Genomic DNA, 17,276 nt, shown 5'->3' on the forward strand with positions numbered 1-17,276 from the left:
CAGACAGTGCAGAAATGCAGGCTGTGTGTGGCTATGCAAGATCCAGTAAGGAAAAGGGAAGAGAGGCTCCCTAGGAGACTTGGACCTTTTAAACTATTGCTACTCTCTTCACAAACTGCAAATGCTTTTGAGTGGAAAATTTGAGGTGCCATGTAACATTAATTTAAACTAATGGGAAGTAAAAAAAGCTCCTTGCCCAAACTTCACATCCAATCTTACCAGCAACGTTGAAATTCAGTCCATACACACAAAAATCCTGGCAGATGGTGGAAATCTGTCTTGGGGTGACCTTATGATGTGTATCCCATATTGCTGCCTATGCCCAGAAATTAATTCCTGTGCCTTTCTATGCCTCTAAACAGAGGATGTATTTCTAAATTTGGCCAAACCGGAACAAAATCTAACCCAAATCTGGTCTGAAGTGCTTGGACGCAAACTGGTCTCAGTTGGGCGTTGCAGAGCTTCCAAACTCAGTGCAAAGGCAACCCACTAAAATCACCCTTTCATTTAAAACACCACCTACACATTTATAATCTTTGTCTAGGGCTCTACATCTGCATTTTATCAAGCCCTTGTATAGAATAAAACTCAGAAGCATCATTAGAGGCACCAGAAATGCAGCCAGCATGAAACTTTATTTTCTAAGTAGTAGCAAGAGCTGAGAAGCAGGTATCCTTCAAAGTTCTTGTGTGCTCAGAATTTATGATGTACTACTTTCCACATCAGCCAAGAAAGCTGATCTGCCAGCTGATTGTACCTTGAAGTAGGTTATATTTTGGCCAGAATGTAAGTAGGATTTATGTTAAAGCAACTTGGGAATCCAGTATTTCTACCTTGCATTCATGGTAACAGCAGAATAAAATTTATAATAAGTAGTTCTTCTTGTCTCCAGCAGAGGGTAATGGATCCTCTGATCCCAACCTTATTTTTAAGAGCACACTTCATATTGCACAGTTGTTTTTCTTTAACAGTTGAAGAAATGCCTGAACAACTGACTGCATCCAAGGCAGTTTATCAACAAGAAGAATCCTCTATGAAGCCCAAAGAGAGGCAAAAGTGTTTAAGTAAAACACTTACCAAAAAAGAAAAAGATAAAAAACCAAGGTTCTCACATAATCATAACCATTACAAGAAAACTTTGCTCCAAACAAATATTATATCAACATACACAAAAATACCAACACTTGAAAAGTCAAAACTATGGTTCATTCCACCACCTTTATTTGGTTTAGGAGAGCAGCTGTACACTCAGAAGTTAAACCCTTTCTGAACAATAAAATTACACTATATATGTGTGACACCTCTCAGCCACGGAGTTCAACAGCTTTTATGAGCACAAGTTTCACGTGCCTGTGAAGCCTTGCATGGGACTAGCAGATCAGAAAGCACGTTCATTTGGATCACAGCCTCTGAAGACATAAAACCAGACAATAGAAAACACTAGGTACAGGGATTTATTTAGAATTTAGGCCAGATGACTCAGAATACAGTCAGTGCCAAAGAATATAACACAACTGGAATCTCCTGCTATTTAGTCCTGTCCTGTGACTGCCAGCCTAGACTTTTTCTTAAAGGTAGTTGATGATAATGCAAATTACAACTGTTCCATGTGTCTGAACAGGGATTGGGTTGCTCAGGGGATATCGTATCTAGAATTTTTGACATTACATTTTTATCTTTCTGTCTATTTCGCTGTGCCTCTGTGGGTTTCAACATAATCAAGTATGCTGAGGGTTAGAAGGACTAATGGAAGAGAAAAGGGATCTTGCCAGGAAGAGAAAACAGATGCAACAAAAAACCCTACAAGTTATTCTAAAGCAACACTGAAGGACAAGTTAAGACATAGAAAAGTCTTTCATGTAATATTTGACTTCTTTCTCTTTACCTTGCTTAATGCAGCTACACAGTAAAGAAGGCAAGAAAACAGAGTTGAAGAGAGCAGGAGGGGAGCAATTTGTTCTTGCATTCAATTTATGATCTATACAGGAAATCTCGAAAATATTTTCACTGCACTTTCTTTGGTCTGACTGATTTGCTTCAAAGGAAAAAAGTTTGTCTGGTTTTTGTTGTTGAAGAGCCAGAGATATGGTCGGGAAAGCCTCATTCTTTTAACTAATACAGTCAGAGTGCTAGTTATATTACAACAAGATCTGCCCTTAAACTACCTGGTGTAGTCAGAATTAATTAAAAAAACACAGATGAAATGAAAAAAGAGGTTTCAGTTGGTGTGAACATGCACACAAAATTACTCTCCTTTTTGGTGAGGTTAATTGTCTTGGTTCTATGAATTCTCAATTTTTTTTCAGAGAAAACAAGTTTGGGATTTGAATATAACATGAAACACATAAATCTAAGGAAATATGAACTAAAGAAAAGAAGGCAACAAAACCACAAACCCAAAATAAAACCAAAACAACAAACTCCTCACAATGACTTTCATATCTACTTTAATTGAATGTTTCTTGCTTTTCCCCCTACAAATCACCTTTAAATGAAATCATTATTCCTTGCCCTTGCTTGGTTAAGAGTGATTTTTATTGTTTCCTCTGGCTAGCAATAAACCAAAAAGAGTTTTATAGCTAATCAGACAATTTGAGACAATGAAATATTAATGTCTCCTATCTAGATAGAAAAATGCAATTCCTTTGAAGACAAATTAACTTTCATCACATATTAAAACATTCTTATAAAAGTCCAGTTTAGGGACACAAATCATGAGGAACTTCCTATAGATTAAGAATGATTTTCAGTAAAACTCAGTCCTAATCCCCAAGAGAGAGCCCAGATCACACTCACGATATGCTGTTGCAGAATCTCTGTCCTTCTGGTCTGTGCTGAGAAACATGGTGAGGGCAGAGTATGGTACTTGGAATAACTATGGAAAGAAAAAAGATGACTTAGGAAATGTCAGGGTAAAACTTCTGTAGTCCTTTGATATCCAAGAAAATGGTTTAATGGGACCTCAGAATTAATTTAGAACATTCATTTAGAACATTTAGTACCCTCAACCAATTTTTTAGCACAAAGACCTGCTTCTGTCTGGTTTGTAAAGGATATAAAAGGAAATCAGTATTTTTCAGAAGACAAATAATAAAATAATAAAATATGAAGAGGGTTTACCTTAATGTTGGGCTCCTTCAGTTTCCTTGGGAAAACATCCTTCACAGATAGACTCTAAAGAATTTGGCTTTCTTTGCACTAGGACACCATCATGTTCCTAGCTTGAGCTAACTAACAGGAAGCAAAGCCATAAAGAAGAAATATAGTTTTCCACTTTATTCAAGCCAGAAGACTACACATATACCCAAAATATTTCAAATATTTGTCTAATTATGTAAATCCAGGAGATAATAGTGAAAACTACTTTGTCTTCAGCACCATTTTGCCACACACTCCTTAACTTGAGTTAAGAATAAATTAAGAGCACTGCAGGGGAACTGGGACATAAACCTGCTAGAACAATCAAGTTCTCTGTGGTGTTCCCACCACCCCAGAGATCTGTAGCCAAACTAAGTCTTACAATGTTTGTACAATATGGATTTCTGTTCACCTCCATCAAACATGGCAAGTGTGTACATTTTCAAAACTCCGCCATGGAAAATCTGTGCTTCTCTTTCAAAAGAAAGAGGGAAGAAGTTATTTAAAACCATAATGGACGTCTTCTGGACCATCTTTCTACCGGGGGAAAAAAGGACCTAGAGAAATATTGATGCTTAACACAGGAATACAGAATTCCTAATCTGCTCCTGAGAACAGAAGTTATGAGAAGTTGGATGTCTAACTGGAATTAGGAATCTAAACATCTATACAAGAACGAGTTGAGGGCACTGGTGGTAACCTAGATGAATTAGCAGTTCATTTGCCAGAGAAAGCGTTGGCAGAAACCATCAACCAGCAGGAAGTTTGATAAAAGGACATCTGCCTGTCCCTTAAACTCCCTAGAAATTGAAGTAAAATGTGAAAACAAGTTTACTGAATAGGAATGCTTTAATATAGACAGACAACAAGCGAGTTACTGCTGAGAACATCATGAACCTGCAGTCTACTTACTGTGGTCAGTGCTTGGAAAAGGCAGTGGAAAGTCAGGTACCAAGCAACTCTTCCTGATACAAATGGAGGCAGGTACCACATAAAAAAATAGGACACTATCGTGAAGGGTGTACATGCCAGTACCCTGGAAAGAAGATTAACACACATCAGGAATCTTAACATAATGATAGCAAAGCACATTAAGTTTTCCTGCTAATAATCAATATAATACAATTTATTTTATGTGCAGTTTTTCTAACTGAAGTAATGTCATGCTTTTAAATATCAAAAGTTAGTGTGCATTAAATACACAGATTAATATAAAATACATTAATACTAATATAAAATACATAAATACACATGTCAATACTTCCATAAAGTAGAAAAAAACCAACAAATCTGAAAGAAAAGAGCTGCACTTAAATTAATATCCCTCTCAGAAGAGACAAATTTCCTTGCACATGCACTGCAACAGCACACCTACATTGCCATTCCTTGGCACATGTCTCAGATTACATATTTATTAGACAGAACCACTGAAAACTAAGATCTGTCATTATGTCTCTGCATACTCTAGCAACTTTTACATGAGCTTACTTATTACTGAGATTCCCTCTTCTAATTTTAGCACCTTTGGTTTCCCCCTGAATTTAGTCTCTTCACTGCTACTTCAAGCAAGCACAAATATGTTGATAAACTTAAAAATACTGAAAAAAGGATAAGAGACAATGGAAACCTCCTACACTCTGTATCTAATTGGGTATATGATCATTTCCTCCTTTTAACTCCTAATCACTTCAAACACAAAAGGATCATCTTCTGGAGAAAAAGGTGGCTTTAAAAAAAAAAAAAACCACAGAAACTTATATTCCAGACATTGCCATTAACCAGCAATTAATTACATTATTCTAAAACCTATTTCAGGCAAATAGCACTTGTCAAACTTCATGACACAGAATTAGTCAGATGTTATTATTTCCTAAAAGTCTGAGCTGCAGCAGCATCAGGGCTATCCTGTATTCTTGTAAATCAGGCATCAAACAATGTATTTAGATGACCAAGATCCTAACAAAAAATTTCCAAACACATAAAAGAGAAAACAGATTAATCCCTTCACAACAGCACTACTGACATTGGGGGTCAGCTGATTATTTTGCAATCGTGAACTGAAAACCTGGAATACAAAAGAGTAATGTGGGTAAATAGTTTAGTAAAACAATGGCTTTCCCACACTGCTCTTTGGGATGGACAGCATCACTGGGAGCTGAACATTTACCAGGAAAGTGCCAGGTTCTGGTATTCTCTGTCCCTCTGGTCCCCAGCCCACAGTTCACCCACAGCAATGGAAAGCATAAACAAGGGTAAAATCCTAACACACCTCAGGGAATTTACCTTCCTCTCCAAAAGCCTGAGCTCTTCCAGATGGTTCCAGGCAGAGTCACCACACTAAGTATCTTCAGTCACTTCTTCGTGCAACTTTTTATCAAAAACCCTCTTAGCACTGTTGTCCCCTTTCCCATTATTTTCCTTTCCTCTCCAATGCCAGGGAGTTTTCAAAGCCTTGCTGGAGTTGCTGAATATTTGATTGTCTGCTATCATCTCTTTTGACAAAATGTTCAACCAGTATTTCAAGTCAATGTCTGCTTCTGCCTTTTAAAGCCATTAAATAAGTGATTGATGACTTTGTATTATATTGAGGACAGTATTAAGTGACAGTTAAACATTCACCTCTCTTACGAATGTTCCTGCTTTGCTGGCAAGCTTTTCTGACTGAAAAAATTCCATTGCTTCACTCTAGATTATTAAGAAGTCAGAAAAATTTCAAAATACTGAAGTATTTTTAAGCTAAGGGAAGCCCCATTTTTTGCTTTGTATAAAAATGGCCTGAGTCTCAAAGTCTAGGAATAAAACACCCATGAAAATACTAGCATTACCAAAAAACCCTGGACAAAATCGTTCGTAAAGCAAGCAGCTGTTTGATGAAAGGCGGGGTTAGATAAGCACTTTTCCTTTAAGAAGTGCAAGATGTGCTGGAGCTGGTTTACAGTGAAAAGGGCTGATAAATTCATGCTTGTGCTTGGACAGGAGTAATTCTAACAGCAATTTAACACTAACAACAAACACATGCACTTGCTGTATTTTCAGAGAACTTAAAAAAAAAAAAAGCATCAGAACACTTCTAATGGCATTTGTATAAAAATTTCATTACTTTCTTTTTGAATAGCTTTCTTATTTGGTTAATTCAGTGGTCATTAAAAACCACAGCATTTACCTGGCCTCCAACCAAATCCTGAAAAGAAAAACAGCAGCAAGCTCCTCTTTTCCAATGAGACTTGACAAAAAGCTTAACTTCAACCTGAAGGCCCTGTTCCTACTGGGCAAAGAGCATCTGATCTCAGCCTTTTTCCAATATGTACTTGCCTTCTCTCTTTTGTCAGATATAAGCTGCCCATGGACAAGTTTCTGCAGTTGTAAAAATGCACAGCAGCAAGAGAGCCACCAGCTAAAAACTGGGTTTTTTTCCGTGAAATTCCAACTTCTTTGCTTAGGACACAACATTTACTCTTAGATTTTTGTTGTAAATCAAGTTTGTGGGTTATATAAATTCAAAATTTCCAGTTAATTCAAAATATCTTACAGTGCTCCCTTATAATGTATGAGATAAAGCGATGAAAGACTCCCTATTTCACAAAGTAGTCAATCTCCCCATGACTTCCAAAATACTAAAAAGCCAAATGAACACATGCCTTGTGGCACAGATGACCTTGAGTTCCTTTAGCATGGCCCAATCTTTTCCAAGTGAAGGCACTCTAGGACATAAGTAGAAATAAGTTCCAACTTTGTGGAAGACTGAAGTCCAACTAAAGAAATCTAGACAGAGATGAAAATTCAACCACAGATTTAAGAAAAGTTTTAGATCTCAGCTCCCAGTTTTGTTAAAAATACGGTCTCTTGGCTTTATTTGTTTGTGTCTCCAGTGTTAGAAAATCTCTTCTGTGTTTTCATGCGTGAATAAGTTAAAGATGACATGACAATTTTTTGGTTTTATTTGATATATGTGGAATGAATACAACCCTTGACTACTTCAGTGAGGTGGCTGTATGATCACAACACTCAATATTCACATATACATGTAAATACATGTACACATTGATGCTTACCAAGGCATGAGCCGGCCAATTTTTGTCCATCTACTTTTGCTAATAAAAAATCCAGCAACAGGATCAGTAACTGCACCTGAGGCTTTGCCAATGAACAGCACCAAAGAGGCATGAAATGGAGTAATCTGAAAGTACAGACAGAATACAATAAACAAGATCCATTGTTTCACAATACAATGAAACAGCATAAAGCAACTTTCCAGAAAAAAACACCTCAGTGTTTTAAAGAATAATGATAGTTCGTTTACAAAACACATCTGCTGCTGTCATAGAAATTCCTATTGGTTACCCATAGCAAACAAATGAGACACTGAGAGAGGTGCTGTGAATTAAGGGATTAGAGGGGAAAAATGCAAGGAAGGGAAGATCCTGAATGTGTTTAAGATGAGGAAAATGGATCAGATAGTCAAACAGCATAGTCCTTGTTTTAGTCATACAATCTGACAGAGTCCCTCTGTAATTAGCCACTTGTTTTTTCCCCCCCATCTCCATCTCCTCAGATCTTTATCTTGACCTGATCTAGAAAATGGTGGAGGGGGTTGTTTACACGCACTAATGCTTTTTTTCCTCTCCTGAGATTAGCAACAAGGCTGCCAACTGGTGGCATGTGGCTGAGGAAGAGGTTGTTGCACAACAGACTTTATCCACTCGAGACTGAGCGGTGACAACTGAATTGCGTAAGGCACATCTGTTCAAATCAAAGTTGCCAGCACGTGTCCATCACATCTCACTTGAAAAATGTTCATGGATTACGAAAGAATAAAATGGCCAAGAAGAAAAACCTCTGAAATTAACCCAGGAGGACCTATATAGAAATACAGTTTATCCCAGGCAAGGCAGTTATTTCTTCACATATATCTGTGCAGAGCTTGGGAATTCCCATCACACAATAGTTAAAAAAGGTGGGTTCTCTTCCAAGTGCTCTATTCATGTCATTGCAACAACAGTCCTGAAAAAAAAGCAGTCATTGAAACCTATACAAATATGAATGTTCCTCACACCAGTTGTTGAGAGAAGCTGCTGAAACAGTTTATGTGGCTTAAACAGCAAGAGCAGACAAGATCCCTTCCTCTCTGTGCTTCATCACACCAGTGCTACCGTGCTGGACAATGCAGCTGATACAACACCAAGCAGGTGTTGAGCAGGTATCCCCTGCTTTCCTGCACAGGATATTGTCTCCCAGGCAGCATCACCAGGCTTCCAGCTGGTGCAGGTCCCCTGCCTGCAGGATTTGCTGTAGGTGTTCTCTCAGAGGTGAAAGAAGGAAGCAGTGACCTCTAAATGTCCTGGATGACCAGGACAAAAGGCAGGTGCCACGGACTTCTGTCATCACCCCTGTTACATTTTAGCCCAAATCAGGTGAAATTGCAGTGGCAGCCAATCTTCCTGTCACCACCAGCTCATCACCTTTGCTGGCTCGTGTCCTCCCACAGACAGGGTGGCAAGTAGCCCACCAGCCTTGAGGCAGACTCGCCGTGGGGGCTGCACCAGGACAGCCCACAGGTCACTACTGCTCCTCAAGAGACAGGGCAGGCAAAATAAGCACAAAATAGCAGTCAGAAAGATAGAGGGGTTGAAATACTGCAGTTATGAGGGACACAAGAACACAAAACTACAAATTAGGTGAGTTCCACATTGGTGTTTTGTTCAAATAACTCGAAGAGACAGAAAGGAAGTGGATATGAGATACACAGAGGTGGAAAAAGCTTTGAGGAAAAAGCAAAATCTCTTTCATGTTAGGAGTGGAGTCTGCATAATCACCCTGTCTTCATCATTGGTATGAGCTTATACATCCCTTGGCTGCATTTTCCTGTCTCCTAAATCTAGACAGTGTCTGTCAGCACCAATGCCAGAAACTTTCCAGCATTAATAAAATACAAGACAAAATATGCTAAATTCACCCATCTCAAAAGGAATAAAAACCAGGATCCTTTTATTGAGAGGTTATTACAGAGAATTTTGGTGTTTTCTAGCAATTTGACTCAAGGATCCTGTGTGGTTTGGAGTTACATTTATGTCTGTCGTCTATACAGGTAATTTAGGTGGAACAAGGAATTCAAATTGAGAAACTGTAAGTTACAGAAAATTAATAAAAATATAATTTTCTTAGGATCCAGATTATGTATGAAAGATTACACTTGGTGACTTCCACATTCTCTCAAGAAGCTAAAACAGTTCTGCCCTCTAAATGGGCAAGAAATAAATCCAGGTAGTGACTATAAAATTACATCCTCACCCCTGAAAACGTGTGGAAAAGAACACAGGATTTCAAAGCCATTTATCAGGCCTTGAAATAAATCCTGTCCCTGCACGACTACTTCAGAGAACAGACAAAACCATCAGGGAACAAATAATTAAGCCCCTTAATGAAAGTGTAAGTATATTACAAACATCTAGCAAAATTATTGGGTTTCAGTAGAAGCTTGGTAATAAAATTAATATTTTGATGTCACTAATTTAGGTAGTGCCCAAAGATGCATGGATGGGACCCCAGCTTTCTGGACAATGCACACAAACACATGAAGGAACAGTCCCTTGCTTCAAGAATTTTCAGTTTCTGTGATAAGCAAAGAATGGGGAAATTGCCATATTTCTAAGCACCCTGGGAAAATGGTGTTAGGGTTTTTCTCATTCAGTTCCTGCTTCATCATCTCCAATGTCTTGTATTGCCATCCTTGACGTCAGTGGGCAACAGCTTCAGTCAGAGGGGCTCCACCTCCCTCCTGTACCCCCAAGCTCCTTTTTCTGCCTCCAACTGCTCTGATTCCACACCATCCACTTGACATCTTTGACACTGCTGTCCAAAACTGGCTCCTTTTCTACATCTTGTGACTTTGATCTCAACAAGACACTCATGATGATCTCAGTTGTACATGCCCACCTTACTGTGTTGCCAATTTTATTAAGTAAGTCACAAGTCAGTTTTTAATACCGCACTTTTATAGGAAAAACATCAACCCAAACTTCTGGACACCTCCAGTCATATATCCTGTCTTTAGACAGCATGGGTAATGATATCTGACCCAGAACCTTCTGGTTTTTTCCAGCAAATAGGAACAGTCATCAGTGCTGAAGTCCCTCATGTAGTTTTACACCTGTTCTCACAGTCCCTGCAATTTGGCCTCAACTCCCTAAAATCCTTTTTCCTATCCTAATACTTTCTCTATCCCACCTAGTAACCATGCAAGCACCCAAGACAATCCAAAACAGTAAAAATTGCTTATGGATTGATTTTCTTTGTGTCTCTGCTGTTCTGAAATCTAGCTGGAGCAGCTGAAACTCAGATGAATGGGATGACTCCTACTGCTTTGTTTCACCAGGTCGGATTCTGCACCAGAGAGCCACAGACTGGAAGCAAAGAACCTTCAGGAAGGATAACTCTGCTTTCCTTGCCATGAAATTACCTTAGACAAACCAAATAAAATTTGTGTGAAATGATGTTAGCTACTAGGTGCAACTGGCGTGATTTTTAACTAAACCAAATGAACAAAACTTCACAACCTCAACATGGTGCTATTAATGTTTTCAGATGTTTTGTGTCTTACACTCTTTGACTCTTTACACTGAGAACTCATTTTCCTTGTGTCTGCAAGTGTGTGAGCTCTACAGCACCCAAAGTTCTAATAATGCTCCCAAACTAAAAGCGAACAACAGCCACCTCAAGACAGAAAGGAAACTAGTGGAAAAAAATTAATTCTGGACAAGTTTATGTGGTTTCCAGGATGCTGAACAGCTAGAGGCAATGACAACAAGACAATTTGAAATATTTATTAGCTAATTCCCCTTTTATCATTCCAGGGACATCGCTGGCAATATCAGAGTTAAGTCTACAGTCTGCAAATGTTTCTTGTGCTACTTACATGGGCTATGTCTAGCAGGTAGATTTGCAGGAAGAAAGAAGCAGCACTCCCTGCCACTTGGTTTGGGGCACCTCCTATGGCATAACACAGTTTGCTGCACATCGAGAGCCTGTATTCCTGTGAGAGGAAGCAGAACAAACTCTGAGTAAACCAAGGTGCACAAGTTAAAAGCTACACAAGTGATAAGGTTAAAGTCTATAGTTAGCACCACTTTAATGTATTTGCTTCACAGCTATTCTGCTAATAAATCCATATGCCCTCAACCCCTATCATCAACAGGCATTTGGGTGCTCGTTACTTTGATTTTTAATGGGTTTGTTCTCTAATTCAGCCCGTGAAAACAGGTTACAGTGTTCCCAAAAGTGAGTTGTGATGACCCTCAGGCTTACCTACCTTCTTCTCACAAGCTATTAAAAGGAAACAAGTCTACAATTAAGCAAGAAGCAGCAGGGAAGTGCTACACTATTAGCTGAACTTAGTTTTGTCTTTGAATGTTTAATTAATATTTTTTAGGGTTGAAAACTTTTACTTTTTAAAAAAAAAAAATTCTCATATTAATCCTTGAGATAATAATAATTGATAAATACCCTCATACCACAGTAATTAAACAACATTCACAGAAAGTTCCACAGTCAAATGCAGACCAAACAGATCCCAGACATTTGTGCTTTGTTCCCTCCTTTGTCACAAAATGCTGGTGTGACACTGGCAAAGTCACTTGACTTTGCATATCTTCCTTTTGACTTGACTTTTTACATCTGTGTGAAAATTGGCATAATATGGAAAGTGATTTTGGGCCCAAGTCTTCTTTAGAAAATCACTCCAAGTGTATTTTAAAAAATTTGCAAAACCGTGCTCTCTCATTCGCCTTTTGATCTTTGAAAAGTACCATAAGCACCAAGAATATTCTTGAATATAACTGCCAAATAAGAATAAGATAAATGTTAAAAATAAGGTTTCATACCAGCAATTAAAATACAAAAAATGCACTGTTTCTTATAGAAATCCTAATGAAGAACACTTCTTTTTCTAATAGTAGAAGTTCAAGAATACTGGAATGCCTTTAAAAAAAGATCTTAACATTTAATTTTATGCCATAAAATTTAAAATAAAGGAAGAAAATGACTCTTTGTTAATCCTGTATTCCTTTCAGAGGGACGACACATCAAATCAAAATTCTGACTTTTAGGCTTTTGGTCCCTCTTTAAAATTTGCGGTCAGCAGCTGTCAGCAGAAGCCAGGAGACATGAAGAGGAGCAGAAATATTAATCCTGAATCTGTCTTCTCTCTGAACTGACTACACAAGCCCGTAATTCTTATGTTAGATCAGGATACAAATAGAGATATGGAAATGAAATCCACCACAATGATGATATTATGACACATTACCTAATTTCTGAACATTTTTAAATTTACTAACCCATCATCTTTACTCTGTAACAGCTTTGAGAAGTTTTAGACTTCTAGGCAGAGCCTTTCATCATCTAAACATTTCCCTTTGAACTGTTTTATCAGACTGGGTGTGAACAAACAAGCACAAGTATCAGGACTCTTTCCTTTTTGTGTTTTCCCAGAAAAAGACAGGGTGGGATCCCATTGCTACGCCCAAGGAAAGTGCATACTGTCAGGGCATGAGCTGCAAAATGTTATCAGCACAGCAGGCCTCACTTTACTCTGCATTGGCAAGTTTCTTCTTTGCAGGAAAAAAAAAAAAGAGCGATAAACAGTCACAAGACAGATTTCATCATAACAATATACTATTTAATTTGATAAGTGATTGCAAACACAACAAACAGACTATATACATATTTGCTGTACAAAGTAACTCTCCTTTTCCCACACGTAAGTCCTTTTAAATATGAGCTTTACTAGACTTGTGGGGTCCACAGAATTTTGCTAGCTTGACCATTGCAGTCCCCTTGAGCTTTGGTCCAGGGGCTGTGTATTTTATAACTTCGTCTCACTTTTTTAGTTTTTAGACATTCCCTTCTCCTAGCCTCTCCTCCATCATCCACAAATTAAATTACTTTAAAAGTTTTCTTTCCCTTCATAGCTCCCCTCTTGATCTCTAAGCATTGGTAAGATGACTTTCAGATGAAATCAAGAGACATAAACCAGTGCTACGCAAATCCTGTATCCTATTGCAACCTCAAAAATGGAAAAAACCTTTTAGATCCCCGATGCTGCTTTCATAGTTATTTTCACTAGTAATTTTCATAGACTCATAGCATGGTTTGGGTTGGAGAGGACTTCTAAAGACCATCCAATCCAACCCCTCTGCCATGGGAAGGGACACCTTCCACTAGACCAGGTTGCTCCAAGCCTCATCCAAGCTGGCTTTGAACACTTCCAGGGGTGGGGCACCCACAGTTTCTCTGGTCAAGCTGTGCCAGTGCCACAACACCCTCATTGTAAAGAATTTCATTCTTATGTGCTTCTTTTAGTTTAAAACCACTGCCCCTTGTCCTTTCAATAGCAAAGGCTGTGGAAAAACAGAAAAAGCAAATGCCTCTATATAATTTACATGATTCCAAAATGGTTTTAGAACAGAAAGAATGTCAAGTTCTTAAGAATTAATCTAATTAAAGCTGTGCTACACTAAATGGTCAACCAAGATCTAAACTTACAGGCTGAAGGTGGTACTCCTGTCCTTACAGCAGTTTCATGGTTAGAAGATTTACAATCTTAGTATATTTTTTATGAAATCTCACTGCAATTCCACACACATCCAGAATGCTGCTTAGCTACTCTCTGAACCATGCTCCCAGATCACCTTGAAGCAGAGTTAATACTTTGGTCGCAGCAGTAGTTAAGTTTTAATTAAATTTTGGTTATGAATGTTATTTTCAGAATAAAACAAGCTGTCAGATAGATGTGGCATACAGAAGTGTCCTGTTTGGTCACCCACAGAAACACAGGGAATCTGCAGTTCATGAACTCCCTGGAAGGTAGGTTACATCCTCATCACTGTTCCATACCTGCTTTCCTCTTATTTTGCCTAATTGCTTTTGGAACTTGTTTGTACATTAAGCCATAAACACCACAGCAGTTCTGCATGGAAATGACACATACCATGAAAGGAAATGCCAATGTCACTGCAGATTTGCTGCCTGGTAATTTCATTGAGTGTCCCTGAGCTTCTAGTTGCTGAGAAGCAGTCCTTCAGACTCTGCATTCTGGTGTCTCTTTCCAAAAGAAGCAGCCCATAATAGATTTTTGCTTCTCCATGCTGAATTTATATGGTAATGACCACATTTTCTGCCTCAGTACGCAATGGAAAGGGGTAAAATGAAGGTAGGACTCTGCACCAGTAAAGCTGAAGCATTTTCTTCTCCCTAACTTCCTACAGTTAAGAGCACAGAAGATGCACGTGGCAGCTGTCTGTTACAGGATCTACAGGAGCGAGGCCCCAGCCTTTGTTGGCTTTGCATGATATTGCTCACAAACTCTGACAGAAACTGTCTTGGGAAGGATAACGCTGAGCAGGGCTGCGTGGCCAACAGAGCGCTGGCTATCAGCAGCTCACAGGGCTTTCCTCCGATGGCTGGGTGTCCCTGCTGCATTGCCTCCTCAAAAAACATGAGGTCCTTGATTGCTGTGAAATCCAGTAAAAGCTTCACCTGTGCAGGTTTGTCAGCAAGCTGAAAGTACTCCACAAATCACGAGAGATCTGAATGCACAGGCAGTGGTCAAATAAGGAATGAAACATAAAAGTACAATGACAATTTTGTTTCGAGACCCCTGTGGTGTAGTTGCATGCCAACATCAAATTGCTTCTACAAGCTTTAGGAGAAATGTGAGATGATGGCATGAGATGTAAGAGGAAGGAAGGTCAAATGAAGTTACAATTTTTATTTTGTTCTCAGATTAACTTGACAATTTCGCACTTATACATGCTCCCACCATATCAAATTTAATTGTGTTTCAAGGCAAACCAAGAAAGCATAATAGCTGAGAAATTTGATTTTGCTCCTTAAATAGAAAGTTTAAACATTGTTATGGAAAATTAAAGCTTCTCCTACACTGTAGTTCCTTTATTTTTAATTCCCTTGTAAGTTAAAACCATGCTTGTAAATTTTCCCTTGCCCAACAGAACAGAAATTGAATACAATGTTTATAGGAGACCATCTTATTTCTGAAGAAACTATTTTAGCACATTGAAAACAACTCTGCAACTGTGTTATGGGCATAAGAAGCAGCCGCGTTTTGTAAAAAGCTATTCGTTATCAGCCGAGTCCAGAACTGAACCAACAAGTAATTTAAAAGCAGTAAGAACAGAGAGCAAAACCTGTGACTCAAAGATAAATGCTAGTCTAGGTTTATCTTAGAAACAATGAAATGTAGCTAGTGAGGAGCAGCTTTTGAGTCAGCTTTTCTCTTAACATGGAATTAACATTGGTAATGTTTCTGTTCTGTGAGTGACCAAACAACTGCCTCTTGAAAGCACGAGTGCAGCAGTCACGGTGGCATCCCAGGTCCCTCACACCGAGCACCTTGAGGACTGGTTTCAGGTTTCTTAGTGACATCAGCCCACCCTTGAGTGGAAAAAAACAGGAGCAGGGCTTGCGTGCAGACACCTAGAAAAGCGATTATGAGTAAGGTGGGATACAGTGGTGCTTTCTCAGGATATTCTTCCTTCTGTGAAACAAAGATGGTGTATCTGTGTAACATCTTCAGACTTCTGCCACGAATTTACCCAGATGCTTTCCAAACACAAAAATTAAAGCCCGAACGGGACGTGCCTGGTGTCTGACGATCTCCATGGGCTGAATGCCCTCCAACATGTTGTGGAAGGCTTCCTTACTCCTCTGTTTGGAAGCTGTCTCTTCCCAGTTTTACCTGGTGTTCCCTCAAGAGCCAAGGAGTGGGGGAGTCCTCGCTCACCCTCACCTCCGTCCCAATCCTACCCCGGCGAGCACCGAGTCTGAGGAGGCAGCATGAGATGCACTCGCTCACATCACAACACACACCTGGAAATCGGGGATTGCTGAGGCTCCGGGGGCAGCAAACCCCTCCTGCCTCCCGCATCCCACCTGCCTCGGTCCGGGAGGCAGCCCCGGAGGGGACAGGAGGTGGGAAGCGAAGGCGCTTTTCCCTGGCACCGCAGCGGCCAGTGAGTAAATCCCGCGAGGTGCATTCCAGGGAAAACACCGGGGCTGCGGCGCTGCCCGCGGGAAGGGTCGAAGAGCTGTTCCAGGTACTCGCCGAGGCCGCGCACGAAGCCCCGCACGAATCTGGGCGGGCTCAGCGAGTCCGGGCTGCCCCAGCCCCCCGAGCGCCCGCGATGGCAGCGAAACGCCGGCGTGGCGGGACCCGCTCTCGCCCCGGGCCGTGTCCGAGGGGATCCCCAAGCCCCCCGACGGTCGCCCTGCCCCCTCGCAGCCCCCTACCTCCTGCTCGCCCGCCGGGGTGTCCCTCGCAGCCCCCGCCATGGCACCGCGAACATCTCACCCCGTCCGACACCTGCGCGCCCGGGGCGGGGCGGCGGAGCGGAGCGGAGCCGAGGGAGAGCGGGCGGTGTCCTCGCTGCCCTCTCCCAGCGCCCTGGAGGGGCGAAGGCGCCGGCGCTGCCCTCCCGTCCCGGGACGCGGGATCGCCGCCCCGCCGAGCCCCCGCGCCCTCCGTCCCTCCGCGGGGAAGCGCCCGGCGGCTACACCGCCGCAGGGTGCGGGGCTCAAGGACGGGGCACGGGGGTGGAGGGGGCCGGGGCTGTTCTCATCCACAGCCCCAAAACGCCAGCTCTGCCTCTTTGAAGAGATGCGCGGTTTCCCGACGTACAGGGATGTAGAAGCACGCCGAACAGCAACGCTGTCAGCTGGACGGAGCTCACACACCACCCGCCCGAGCAGCTGCTCATTCTTCCTTGAGGGCGGTTAGATATGGTAAGGGGCTGCTCAGGGAGGCGGTGGAGACAGCGGCCCTGGAGCTGTTTAAGGAAAGCCTGGATGTGGCACTCAGTGCCATGGTCTGGTTGACAAGGTGGTGTTGGGTCATAGGTTGGACTCCGTGATCTCAGAGGTCTTTTCCAACCTCATTGCTTCTGTAATTCTGCTGCCCCCGAGCCAACACTCTTATCTAGGATACACGAGTTCACCACCACCCTGCCCCTGGGAAAGTGCTCTTGCAAGCATGCTCTGCATTAGAGGAAAGAAATACAAACTTCATTTTGAAGTATGAATCCTTTCAACAGTGAGACAGCCTGAGAGAAGAGCATTTAACAAAGGCA

At 41.0% G+C, this 17,276-nt stretch overlaps 1 protein-coding gene across 2 annotated transcripts in view; it reads right to left on the minus strand.

Moving 5' to 3' along the window:
• Positions 1-16,524, minus strand: part of MFSD2B (major facilitator superfamily domain containing 2B) — a 39,046-nt gene extending 22,522 nt beyond the window's left edge. For both annotated transcript variants that reach the window (XM_048297651.1, XM_048297650.1), the window contains exons 1-5: positions 16,441-16,524; positions 11,051-11,167; positions 7,191-7,315; positions 4,051-4,174; positions 2,797-2,875 (exon numbers count right to left, since the gene is read on the minus strand). In XM_048297651.1, the coding sequence (XP_048153608.1) occupies positions 2,797-2,875; positions 4,051-4,174; positions 7,191-7,315; positions 11,051-11,167; positions 16,441-16,482 (487 nt within the window). In that variant the 5' untranslated portion in view covers positions 16,483-16,524. The remainder of the gene's footprint in view (positions 1-2,796; positions 2,876-4,050; positions 4,175-7,190; positions 7,316-11,050; positions 11,168-16,440) is intronic.
• Positions 16,525-17,276: the final 752 nt, after the last annotated feature.

This window comes from Corvus hawaiiensis, chromosome 3, assembly GCF_020740725.1.
Source record: "Corvus hawaiiensis isolate bCorHaw1 chromosome 3, bCorHaw1.pri.cur, whole genome shotgun sequence".
In the NCBI taxonomy this organism is placed as follows: domain Eukaryota; kingdom Metazoa; phylum Chordata; class Aves; order Passeriformes; family Corvidae; genus Corvus; species Corvus hawaiiensis.